This window comes from Pogona vitticeps, chromosome 1, assembly GCF_051106095.1.
Source record: "Pogona vitticeps strain Pit_001003342236 chromosome 1, PviZW2.1, whole genome shotgun sequence".
Lineage (NCBI taxonomy): Eukaryota > Metazoa > Chordata > Lepidosauria > Squamata > Agamidae > Pogona > Pogona vitticeps.
The window spans coordinates 57,537,183-57,549,506 of record NC_135783.1 but is presented as its reverse complement, the minus strand read 5'-3'; the positions used below and the strand labels follow the sequence as shown (position 1 = coordinate 57,549,506).

General features: G+C 38.1%; 1 protein-coding gene across 2 annotated transcripts in view; it reads left to right on the top strand.

Annotated features, from left to right (window-relative positions):
* Window positions 1-12,324, top strand: part of RYR2 (ryanodine receptor 2) — a 390,793-nt gene that overhangs the window by 194,054 nt on the left and 184,415 nt on the right. For both annotated transcript variants that reach the window (XM_078383124.1, XM_078383125.1), the window contains exon 26: window positions 5,604-5,763. In XM_078383124.1, the coding sequence (XP_078239250.1) occupies window positions 5,604-5,763 (160 nt within the window). The remainder of the gene's footprint in view (window positions 1-5,603; window positions 5,764-12,324) is intronic.

The following is a 12,324-nucleotide window of genomic DNA, read 5'->3' as shown; positions in this document are numbered from 1 at the left end:
CTTCCTTTTCTGTTCTTTCAATACCATGTTCCTTGTATACTAACCCTAATGGCTTATTACTTCCTAGATTCAAATGGACCTAAGTAGGCTTTCTGATGCTTTTTCTGCCTAGTAGAAATAAAATACCTTCATACGGTGTTAACAATTCAGTTAACAAAACCATGTATCACTGCATGTCATTTCTTGCTTTCATTCTTAAATTACGGGGCTATGTACAAGTTAGGCTATTACTGTATTTTTCATATGTTTTGGAATAATGTCAGCTATGAATAGCTTGGAAATTTCTACCAGAAATTTCTATCTTCATGTGTTCATCTGAACACTCAGTGTTAATTCAAGTTGCCTATAAAATATTTCACGTAATAATACAAGACCACTGTTTATGTGCTGAAGAATGACAAAGGTGGAATTTGGAACCTGGCATTATTGTACTGTGTTGGCCTTATATTTCTTTGTTTTGATCTGTGTAGAAAATGTGATAGATTAGGTTTTTCTTTAATTAATATCAATATCTAGACTAGTGTAGGTAAGTTTCAGAGCCTGAGATGTTGTTCTCAAAAATGTTCAGCCATAGTTTAATTCTAAGTCCTACCACTCCCAAGTGGTATTCTAAGTCCTACCACTCTGAAGAAGTGGACTTGTGCATGAAAGCTCACATTAATATATTGCAGTCGGTATTTAAGGTGCCATACATTTTTGTCTCTTTTATATTTCATTTTTTGTTTTTGCCTAACACCTCCCTCCACCAAGTAGCTACTGTTAAAATTCAGTTTTTAATAAGTAGTGGTTTTCTTTCTTGTGCTTCAAAAGTAGTTAGTATAGTTGCATTTCTAGTTATTATGTAAAAACACACTTGCAGTACTAGTTGTTCTTTAAAAAGACATCTGAACTTTGCAAGTTACTAACAGTCTGGTTGAAACTAATGCATGGGATTGACATTAGTGTTGGCGTAATAAATTACCATTGATTCAATGGCTAGAATTCAGTGGCTAAAAACAAGGGCAATTGTGCAAATAGTCTGACCTGTTTTTTTTTCAGCTATCAGTGCACAGTTGGCATTTTTTTATTGTACAAATGATAATGTGCTGTGATCTGTGTAGAAAAATGCAACAGAATTTTGGTTTGAAATTTTCTATTGGATTTATCTGAAAATGTGTTGTAAATTAAGCAAATGTAATCTCTCAAAGGATTATGAATTTTATGCTTAAGTGCTGTACGGTTAAGTTAAAGTTTTGTTATGTGGTCATACACCTGATTATACAAAGATAAAATAAATACATAGTATAGTAAAAAAATCTTGCTGTAGCGTTTTGCAAGTTCTCATAGCTGAAAATAAAAAGTTAGCCACTAACTTATTATTTGATTCACTCCAGACAACAGAAACTTCAGATAGCCCGTGGGAGGTAGATCAGTACATTTACTCATGACTGAACCAAGATATTGAATATGTTCGATCATATATAGGCTACATTCTAAAATGATGTGCGCCAAGGTCTCAATCAGTTCTTTCCCACAGGGACAAATCCTTTCACCATATGGGTTATGTTAAAATGTCCTTTTAAAAGGGCTGAGGGAAAGCAGTTAAATCTAGCCCTTGAAAAGGCAGTGATATCTCTGTGCTGTAATTTGGTATAAGTAGTTAGCTGGCTTGGGGAAGTTAAAATTTCGGCCAAAATACAGTGGTGAACAAGTCCTGTCTGCACAAGCTAAAGAGTACTGAAGGTCTATATCTTTAATACATTGAATAAGTATTGGTTTAATGCTACCTTGAGGCTATCTCAGTAGAAAGTTCATAGAGAAGCCTAAGAGATGTAGTTTTTCTGTAACTCCCTTATGCCATGAGCTGGCAAAGACATCTTTCTGCAAATCGTATAGGTAGCTACAGGTTATTGGGGCATGTGTGTTTAGTCGTTTAGTCGTGTCCGACTCTTCGTGACCCCATGGACCAGAGCACGCCAGGCCCTCCTGTCTTCTACTGCCTCCCGGAGTTGTGTCAAGTTCATGTTGGTTGCTTCGCAGACAGTGTCCAGCCATCTCATCCTCGGTCGTCCCCTTCTCCTCTTGCCATCACACCTTCCTAACATCAAGGTTTTTTCCAAGGACTCTTTTCTTCTCATGAGATGGCCAAAGTACTGGAGCCTCAGCTTCAGAATCTGTCCTTCAAGTGAGCATTCAGGGTTGATTTCCTTTAAAACTGATAGGTTTGTTCTCCTTGCAGTCCAGGGGATTCTCAAGAGCCTCCTCCAGCACCACAATTCAAAGGCATCAATTCTTCGGCGGTCTGCTTTCTTTATGGTCCAGCTCTCACTTCCATACATCACGACAGGAAAAACCATAGCTTTGACTATTCGGACTTTTGTTGGCAAGGTGATGTCTCTGCTTTTCAAGATGCTGTCAAGATTTGTCATCGCTTTCCTCCCAAGAAGAAGGCGCCTTTTAATTTCAGGGCTGCTGTCTCCATCTGCAGTGATCATGGAGCCCAGGAAGATAAAATTTGACACTGCCTCCATATCTTCCCCTTCTATTTCCCAGGAGGTGATGGGACCAGTGGCCATGATCTTAGTTTTTTTGATGTTGAGTTTCAGACCGTTTTTTGCACTCTCCTCTTTCACTCTCATTACAAGGTTCTTTAATTCCTCCTCACTTTCTGCCATCAGAGTGGTATCATCTGCGTATCGGAGGTTGTTGATATTTCTTCCGGCAATCTTAATTCCGGCTTGGGTTTCTTCCAGTCCAGCCTTCCGCATGATGTATTCTGCATATAAGTTAAACAAGCTGGGGGACAATATACAGCCTTGCCGTACTCCTTTCCCAATTTTGAACCACTCAGTTGTTCCATGACCAGTTCTAACTGTTGCTTCCTGTCCCACATATAGGTTTCTCAGGAGACAGATAAAGTGGTCAGGCACTCCCATTTCTTTAAGAACTTGCCATAGTTTGCTGTGGTCCACACAGTCAAAGGCTTTCGCATAGTCAATGAAGCAGAAGTAGATATTTTTCTGGAACTCTCTGGCTTTCTCCATGATCCAGCGCAAGTTAGCAATTTGGTCTCGAGTTCCTCTGCCTCTTCGGAATCCAGCTTGTACTACTGGGAGTTCTCGGTCCACATACTGCTGAAGCCTACCTTGTAGGATTTTGAGCATAACCTTGCTAGCGTGCGAAATGAGTGCAATTGTACGGTAGTTGGAGCATTCTTTGGCACTGCCTTTCTTTGCTTTCTTGCATTTCCTTTTCTTTGGGATGGTTTTCGTTGCTGCCTCCTGGACAATGTTACGAGCCTCTATCCAAAGTTCTTCAGGGACTCTGTCCACCAAATCTAGTTCCTTAAATCTGTTCTTTACTTCCACTGTGTATTCATAAGGGATTTGGTTTAGATTATACCTGAGTGGCCCAGTGGTTTTTCCTAATCTCTTCAGTCTAAGCTTGAATTTTGCTATGAGAAGCTGATGATCAGAACCGCAGTCAGCTCCAGGTCTTGTTTTTGCTGACTGTATAGAGCTTCTCCATCTTTGGCTGCAGAGAATATAATCAATCTGATTTCGATATTGCCCATCTGGTGATTTCCATGTGTAGAGTCGCCTCTTGTGTTGTTGGAAAAGAGTGTTTGTGATGACCAGCTTATTCTCTTGACAAAACTCTATTAGCCTTTGTCCTGCTTCGTTCTGAACTCCAAGGCCAAACTTCCCTGTTGTTCCTTTTATCTCTTGGCTCCCTACTTTAGCATTCCAGTCCCCTAGAATGAGAAGAACATCTTTCTTTGGTGTCAGTTCTAGAAGGTGTTGTAAATCTTCATAGAATTGTTCAATTTCAGTCTCCTCAGCAATGCTGGTTGGTGCATAAACTTGGATTATTGTGATGTTGAATGGTCTGCCTTGGATTCGTATTGACATCATTCTATCATTTTTGAGATTGTATCCCATTACAGCTTTTCCCACTCTTTTGTTGACTATGAGGGCTACTCCATTCCTTCTACGGGATTCTTGCCCACAATAGTAGATATGATAATCATCTGAGCTGAATTCGCCCATTCCTGTCCATTTTAGTTCACTGATGCCCAGGATGTCGATGTTTATTCTTGCCATCTCCTGTTTGACCACCTCCAGCTTCCCAACGTTCATAGATCTTACATTCCAGGTTCCTATGCAGTATTTTTCTTTGCAGCATTGGACTTTCCTTTCATTTCCAGGCACGTCCACAGCTGAGCGTCCTTTCGGCTTTGGCCCAACCACTTCATTAGCTCTGGAGCTACTTGTACTTGTCCTCCGCTCTTCCTCAGTAGCATGTTGGACGCCTTCCGACCTGAGGGGCCCATCTTCCAGCGTCATATCTTTTAGCCTTTTGTTTCTGATCATGGGGCGTTCTTGGCAAAGATACTGGAGTGGCTTGCCATTTCCTACTCCAGGTGGATTGCGTTTAGTCGGAACTCTCCACTATGTCCTGTCCGTCTTGGGTGTCCCTGCACGGCATAGCCCATAGCTTCTCTGAGTTACTCAAGCCCCTTCGCCACGAAGGATTGCTGCCTTGGGGCATAGACCACCTTATTGGCGCATAGACCACCTTTAACCAATAACGAAATGCTTGTAGCCACACTTGACATTATGCTGTACAGTGGTGCCTTGACTTACGAACACCTCGACCTAGGGACATTTTGAGTTATGGACAGCTCCGTCCGCAAAATTTTGCTTTGACTTGCGAACGGAGCTTTGACTTATGAACAAAAAAAGGCAGGGGAAAAGGGTGGGAAATTTAAATCTACTAACCGTTGGTGGTGAAGAGGCTGCTTCTTTGTAGCTCTTTCACCCCAACGATTCAGGAAAGGGATGCAGCGGCGGCGGGGGTGGCCCAGAGTCGGGAGGCTTGAACCTGGTGGGGGTGCTTCAGCTGCTCGCCTCCTGCCTCACCTCCCAACGCGGCTGATCTGGGGCCCCAGCGGCGGCATCAGTCCGCGGAGGGCAGCGAGGAGTGAGTGGGAGGTGAGCAGCTGAAGCACGGCAGCCAGGCTTAAGCCTCCTGGCTGCGGCGGTAGCAGCAGTGGTGGAAGCCCGGGAGGCTTCGGAGGCGTTTAAAAACTGTTTTGGGTGGATGGCTTTTGTTTTGTTGGTGGGGGGAATTGAGGATCAATTTTGTTTTTTGGTGATTTATTTATTTATTTATTTTTTCAGTCCCAGTGTGGGACTTGCTCCAGTGTTTATTTTTGGATTTTATTTTATTTTATTTTTTGTAGTCCCAGTATGGGACTTGCTCTGTTTATTTTTATTTTTATTTTGGTTTTTTTTTTTCAAATGCTGGACCAGATTAATCCCATTCCCATGCATTTCAATGGGAAATGGTGTTTTGATTTACAAATGTTTTAATTTACAAACATTTTCTGGGATGAATTAAGTTCGTAAGTCAAGGCACCACTGTACAGTGCTCCTGTTAAACTGTTCAAGAAGGCTGCTAAGAATATATGAGCTGAGGTTTGGTCCAAAGAACAGCATTACAATGCAACAAAGAGAGTTTGTGTCAGGTGTGGTCTTGTTCTGCTGTATTCTGTGTGCTTTTTTAAAGTTTAAGAAAAACACATGTTAAAGCAAACTCACAACATTTTCCCCATTTTACAGTTATTTGTTGTCTAGTGGATACAAGCCTGCTCCTATGGATCTGAGTTGTATCAAGCTAACCCCATCTCAGGAATCCATGGTTGACAAGCTTGCAGAGAATGCTCACAACGTATGGGCAAGAGATCGTATCAGGCAAGGCTGGACATATGGAATCCAGCAGGTAAGACCAGCTCTGCATACTTCCGAATTCATCCTCATCTGTAAATACAGTGAAACAAATATGAAGTTTGGAGGTTAAGCCGTATTCTGTCTTTGCTGTATCAAATTAATTTATATATTTCCACTGCTGAACCTGCAACAGGTAATAAGCATTGCAGAGTGCATATCTTTGCTTACCTTTTAATGGGGAACATTCTGTTGCATAAAGTTACATCATCGTAAACTAGATCTGGGTGCCAGAAATAATTAATTTACATTAATGGAAAGCTTTCTGTCGTCCTGTTAATTGAAAGCTTTCTATCATCCTGTTTCCTTGGGATATGGGAGGAGCCTTTAACAGTCAAAAATTGCCACCAGTCCTGATCACAGTGACTGCAATCAATTTGTGACTTTTGACTGTTAAAGATATCCCCCTTCTGTCCAAGGCTCCCAAAAGCTTTCCCAAAATGGAGCCTTAGCAAGCCTTGGAACCTGAAACTGGAGAAGGGGGTAGGAAGCTTTCAGTTAACTTACACTAAATACTTTGAGTGCCCAGATCTGGTTTTTGATGACACATCTCATGCCTAAAATACATGAGATGGGCTGCACCTATATCTTTATATGTTAGTGCGCTACAGTCATGCCTGGAATTTGAGGGGTGGAAAGTGTGATTCATGCACCAAGAGGAGACTGGAAGACAGTGTTGGCTCCTCCCATACTGTGACCCCTATAGCCCATCACTCAAAATCTTTTCCCTCTAGCATTTCTTGTGGCTTAGACAATGGAAGCAATGCTACCTGGGCAGGGCAAAAAGACTCTGGGTAATTGGTCCGTAAAGCACACTAGATGCTTCATTCTCATCAGTTTATTCTGTCTCAACTCATTGTGATACCGCACCATTGTATTTTCAAGTCCCTGTGAGATACCTAACCTCCAGGCAACAGCAGGACAAAGAATGCCATTTTTGCTTGCCGTGTTTTTGTAATTTCAGCAACCTATCTGTCTGCCAAAACAAAACAATGCAAAAAACCTAAAAGTAAAATAAAACAAAATTTTATTTATTTATTTATTTAATTTATATGCCGCCCATTCTACCCAGAGGTCTCTGGGCAGCTTACAACAATTAAAATTCAATTAAGATACAATAAAATATAAAATGATTAAAATACAATTAAAATTGCCATCAGGACCCACAGTTGATGTTATTTCAATTAAATAACATAAAATAAAATAGTTTTTTTTTTATTTGAGAAGCAGAACACCCCACTGAGAAGTCCTTTGCATGAAAGTCTTGGTGGATGATTAAAAAAAAGGCAAGCATCCCCTCTGATGAGTATAATTTGCATTATTTGTACTAAAGTGTTATTGTATGTTAAGTGTTATCCCTGGTTTGTGTAAGTGCCATCCAGAGACTGACAAGGCATTCTTCCTAGAGAGCAATAACACTGTGCAAGAAAGCCCAGCTGGATTCTAGCCTCTGTGGGTAAAGTGAATTAAAAGTAAATTACTTTTGTTGTAGTTTCAACCCTTTGGGAAGAAATGGGTCACATGTTGCTTGGTATCATTTTATTGTCAGTCTTCAAGTCATTGGGTCCAAGATGTGCATGTGTACATTTGTGGGAGAGAGTTATACAGGGGAAAGCATTGTGCCATTTTATTAACTTGAGATCAAATTTTCCTTACATGAAAACACAAACCCTACAAAATATTATTAAGACAATTGTTAAGATCTTGGGAAGGCCCTCTTTTCAGTCCCACCACCTTCACAGGTGAGGATATGGGAGACGGCCTTCTCTGGTGCTGCTCAAAGACTCTTCCCACAGGAGGCTAGTCTAGCCCCATCTTTACTGTCCTTTTGCAAGCAGGTGAAGATTTTTCTCTTCAGGCAAACTTTTCCTGAGTGAATGACTGCTGAGTGGGGCTTTTAAAATGGATTATTGCATCTTACTGCATTGAAAGTGTTTCAGTGTTGCTTCTTTTTTTGGGGGGGGGGTATAGTATTCATAGATGTTTTTTAGTATTGTATACTCACTGTTATTATCTTAAATACTGTCTTTTAATTGTTGTAAGCTGCCTTGGGTCCTTTTTAACTTGAAAGATGGGTTAAAATAATTTATTTAAATAGTTTAAATAAATAAATTACTGTAGGAAACCACTGAATTAATTTCTATATTGTATAAAAAGCATCTTCACTCCTACTAAAAAGATTCAATAGTATTTCAGAGTGTGAATTTAGTTTTGATAAATGTAACTTCTGCCCTATGTTATAGAAAAGTCCTTTTCAGAATAAAATCATGCCTTTTTCATTGCTATACCTATTTAGGATATGAGACTTAGAGAACATAAAAGAACCATTGTTTTTTATTGTTTAGTTTTATTGCAGTAACATAATCATCAGCTTTTAAAATTTGGAATCCTAACCTTGCATAGAAAAATCTGTTTCGCCTTCATAAACAGCATGCTTATTTTCATTTTTATGAATACTTTATTTCTTACAGGACTGAATCGTGCTCTTGCTCCATATTGATACCACATTTTTTGTTAATTTTAATTGTGTTGCCACATCAACACCAGAAATATTTGCTTGTTTGCTTGTTTGTTTGTTTGTTTGTTTGTTTGTTTGTTCTGATGACTCCCAGGATTCCCCAGCCAGCAACTGGTTTGCTAGTTGTCGTATGTTGGATCTCATAGCCAAAACCACAAATCTTTGCAGTAGCCAGTACCTAGTTAATCGTAGCCATAGAAGCTGTTGGAAATATATGTGCTTCAGTTCAACAAGGAAATCATTGTATAGGACCATGTTTTTAGTTAATAAAAAGACAGATATTTATTTGAATATTTCTTCCAAGTGTCTCTTGAGGCTTTTCTGGCTTCTCCTGGATAGTCTTTTGATGTGGATTCATATTCCCACCCAGAGTCATTAGCTTGTGTTGAACTAATGCTTCTGACAAGGGCAATATGTATATTCATTTTTAATCAGGTTAAACATTTGCAAATATATTGGTCAACAATTCAGGGAAGATAGTTTAAGTCTGTGCTCCTATACTTTCTAAAGGGATAATAAAATGTGCTGGATTTTCAGGGGCTTTGAGTAGACATGGCTAGAATTCCACTGTGAACTATATAACACTGGCCAGAATCCTTTCGGATAGTTACACCAGTGTAATGCTAAAGTGAATTGCATCAAGTTAGAAAATCACCTTGGATGTTATTTGCTGTGTTTTGAGTTACTCAGCTCAGTAAATAACAGATTATGCCTATGGTGATTTCTTAAATTTAGACAATTCACTTCCCAGAGTTATACCGTTAGTGTTTAGCTGGTGTAACTATGCAAGAGGATTTTGCCTAGTATATTTTGAACTAATGCTAATACGATTGAATAGACACAGTCACAGAAATTTTATTGTAGCCAAATTATTTGAAGGAAGAAAATAATTGGTTTGATATTTTATATTTTTATAATGGAATTCTAACCTGCGGCATTTTCAGCTGCGCTCTACAAAGAATGTTTTGTGTCTATCTCTATGAAGGAATTATCTTTCTGTTTCCAGCAAACTAAAGTGACTGATAAAAAAACAAGGATGGCAGAATTTGTGTCCCTTCATTAGGAGAAAGATGGGGTATAAATTAAGTAAATATATAATAAATAATAAACTTACATTTGTTCAATATCCAAATCAGTTGAATTCATGGCTTTGACACAACAAATTTAAAAAATATTATCCTAACATTAAGTAATTATTCCGATTCTTAATTTAAAAACTAGAAATGCCAAAAGTTTATAAATGAAAGTAACTGTGTGATATGTGACTTTCCACTTCTGTCATTTGAAATCACAGTGATTTTCTATATTTTAAGAGGTTCTTTAAAACATGTGTCTAATACATTTCTATTTGAGTGTTATAATTGACTATCTTTACACAACCTTAACTCCAATATGTGTTGGCAGCACATCGGTTAACAAAAACTATGTTGTATAGTTATGTTACATAGTAACTTGGCATCTTGCAACTTTATTTTTAAAGTGTTACATGTTTTAATGGAAAATCCTGAAATGCTTGTGTACAGTATAACAGATTATTTTTATTTATTTTAATTAACGAATAAAGGAAAGTAAGGAGGGAGGGGAATGTACAAAATGTATCCATTTATATATGTATAGGTTTATAATATATCTGAACAATATTTTCCTTGAAATCCGTGTTGATAGTTTAGACATTAATGTGTGGCTAAAGTAGTGAGATATATATTGAATTCTTTATGATGATTTGGGAATTGACAACCTCTAAAATGAAGCCACGGTATAGTTATATGATTTCCATTGTGCACCACAATGGTTCCCAATTATGGGTAACCTAGATATTCTTGGGCTGCAATTCCCAGTAACCCCAGCCAGCACTGATGGTGGTGAAGTCTTCCTGAAATTGCAGTTCAAGAACACCTGGTTTACCAAAATTTTGGAACCACTGCTCTATCAGAAGGCAAACCTTGTAGTAAATAATGGATATAAACTGGATTATTCTTTTATTCCAGACTTGGGACAGAGTAAAAGAGTTTATTGAACTTAACTGGTAATTTATTGGAATGAAAAGCTTAATGATTTATTTTATTTTATTTTATTTTATTTATATCCCGCCTATCTGGTCGATATGATGAAAACTCTCCACTCTGTACATGTTTAGATCCATTCCATTAGCATCACTTCCCTTCTTGTTGGCAAAGTTAAAGGGCAAAAAGTGGGTAGCTAGATATCATGACACCTTAGAGCCTAACAATATGTTTCAGTTTGAGTTTCTGTAGATGAAAAACTACTTTCTCAGACACAGAGAGTATGACTTTTGTACTTAGAAATATCAGAGCTGTAACTAGCAATGTTAGCACCTGGGATAGTTCAGCAAAATCTGCCACTCGTTCTTTCCAGATGTATGGGTGTGAGCCCTCCAAGAAAAAGGATTTTTTAAAAAGTCAGTAGTAGTGCCAATGATGCTGCTGTTTATTTTCCTGACATAACTCATGAGTTCGCCTCTGGATTTTAGCACCCTCAAATTTTTGTGCCTTGGAGCCCCACCCTAGTTATGGCCACATGATGACACAAATAAGAGACAAAGTGGCAAACAATGGATCTGTCAAGATGTTGATGACTTAAAATTGCATGGCATAGCTGGGATGATTAGCTATCTGCCAGATAGGTTTGGCAGTTATAGAAGTGGTAAGAGGAGTTTTTTAGAGTAGAAGTCAGAATGTGTCAAGTGGAACAATTTTATACACATCTTAAAGAAAACTGAGTTATTAATGTAGCACACTAAGAGGTCTTGAACTTAAGTACTTAAATATACAGTATACTAGAATTTGCTTATGTGTCTTACTCCTACTATTTCCCTCTTGAGTCTTTACTTGCAATTCACTTTTTCTACAGCATCCATTCTGAGATCCATAATAGAGGTTGAAGCATTGAGAAACTGGTTTCTCTGTATTGCAATTTCTCATATTGCAAAACTGGAGGCCTTCCCTCCAGTCAACTAAGTCTTTCTTATTTTTTCCTTTCTTATGCTATTCCATCTTGGTAATCCTTTCTTTAAATTAATTGTTCTAATTGAAACTGTAACTGTAATGTTTATGATTTTATACATATTTTTATACTGTTTTATTTTATTTTGTAAGCCGCCCCGAGTAGACATGGTCTAGAAGGGCAGGGTAAAAATCCAATAAATAAATAAAAATAAATTAATAGATTTGTTTCCGTACATTGTTATTCACAGAGATTTCCCCAGTTGTCCTTTGCAAAATACAAAGGGATACTGTTGAAGAAAATGGCATCAATCACATTATAAGATAAACAAATAAATAAAGCAATATCCTGATCCTGTGACTAACATTATTTATGCCACCTTGTGACAATAGTGCCTCTAGTATGAGGGAAATGGAATGGAATGGAATAGGACAATCTGGAATAGGGCTAATTTTGACAATTGGAATAAAGCTGAAGAGGCGCACTAAAAAATCATAGTGATAAAATATAGTTTAAATAACATACTAGAAGATTGTAAAGAAGAGATCTTTATTTCTGAACTCAGCTTGCCATGAACCAAAAGTTATGTGGATTTAAACCAGAAATACTATCAATGAAGAATGACTAGAACTGTAGCCAAAATAAAAGTCTGTTGGCCTCTAATTTGTAAAGTTGGCACAAGTCAAAAATGACTTGGTGGCACATAACAGAAGAAGCAGAGATTCCTTTGTATCTGAATGCACATCTTTCACATACTGAAAAGGCTGGCTAAATAAGGCACAGTTTAATGTTGCTGTCCCAGATTCAGCAAGTATACAGTGGTTTCAGTCTTCATAAATATCATCTTTAATTTATTGAACAGTTTCCCTTTAAAAGCATTATCCCTTTACTACCACTGGAAAGTCTGGTGTCGCAGTTGCATTTTGTAGTCAAAAATCTCCATAGATTAGGTTGAAAAAATAGTGTAGAACAATAAAGAAAACATAATAGTACAATGATTTGGCCCATATGTCATATGAATGCACTGTAAACTATGAGTGAAAGTCAATGTGAATATCAAACAAAAACAAAAAG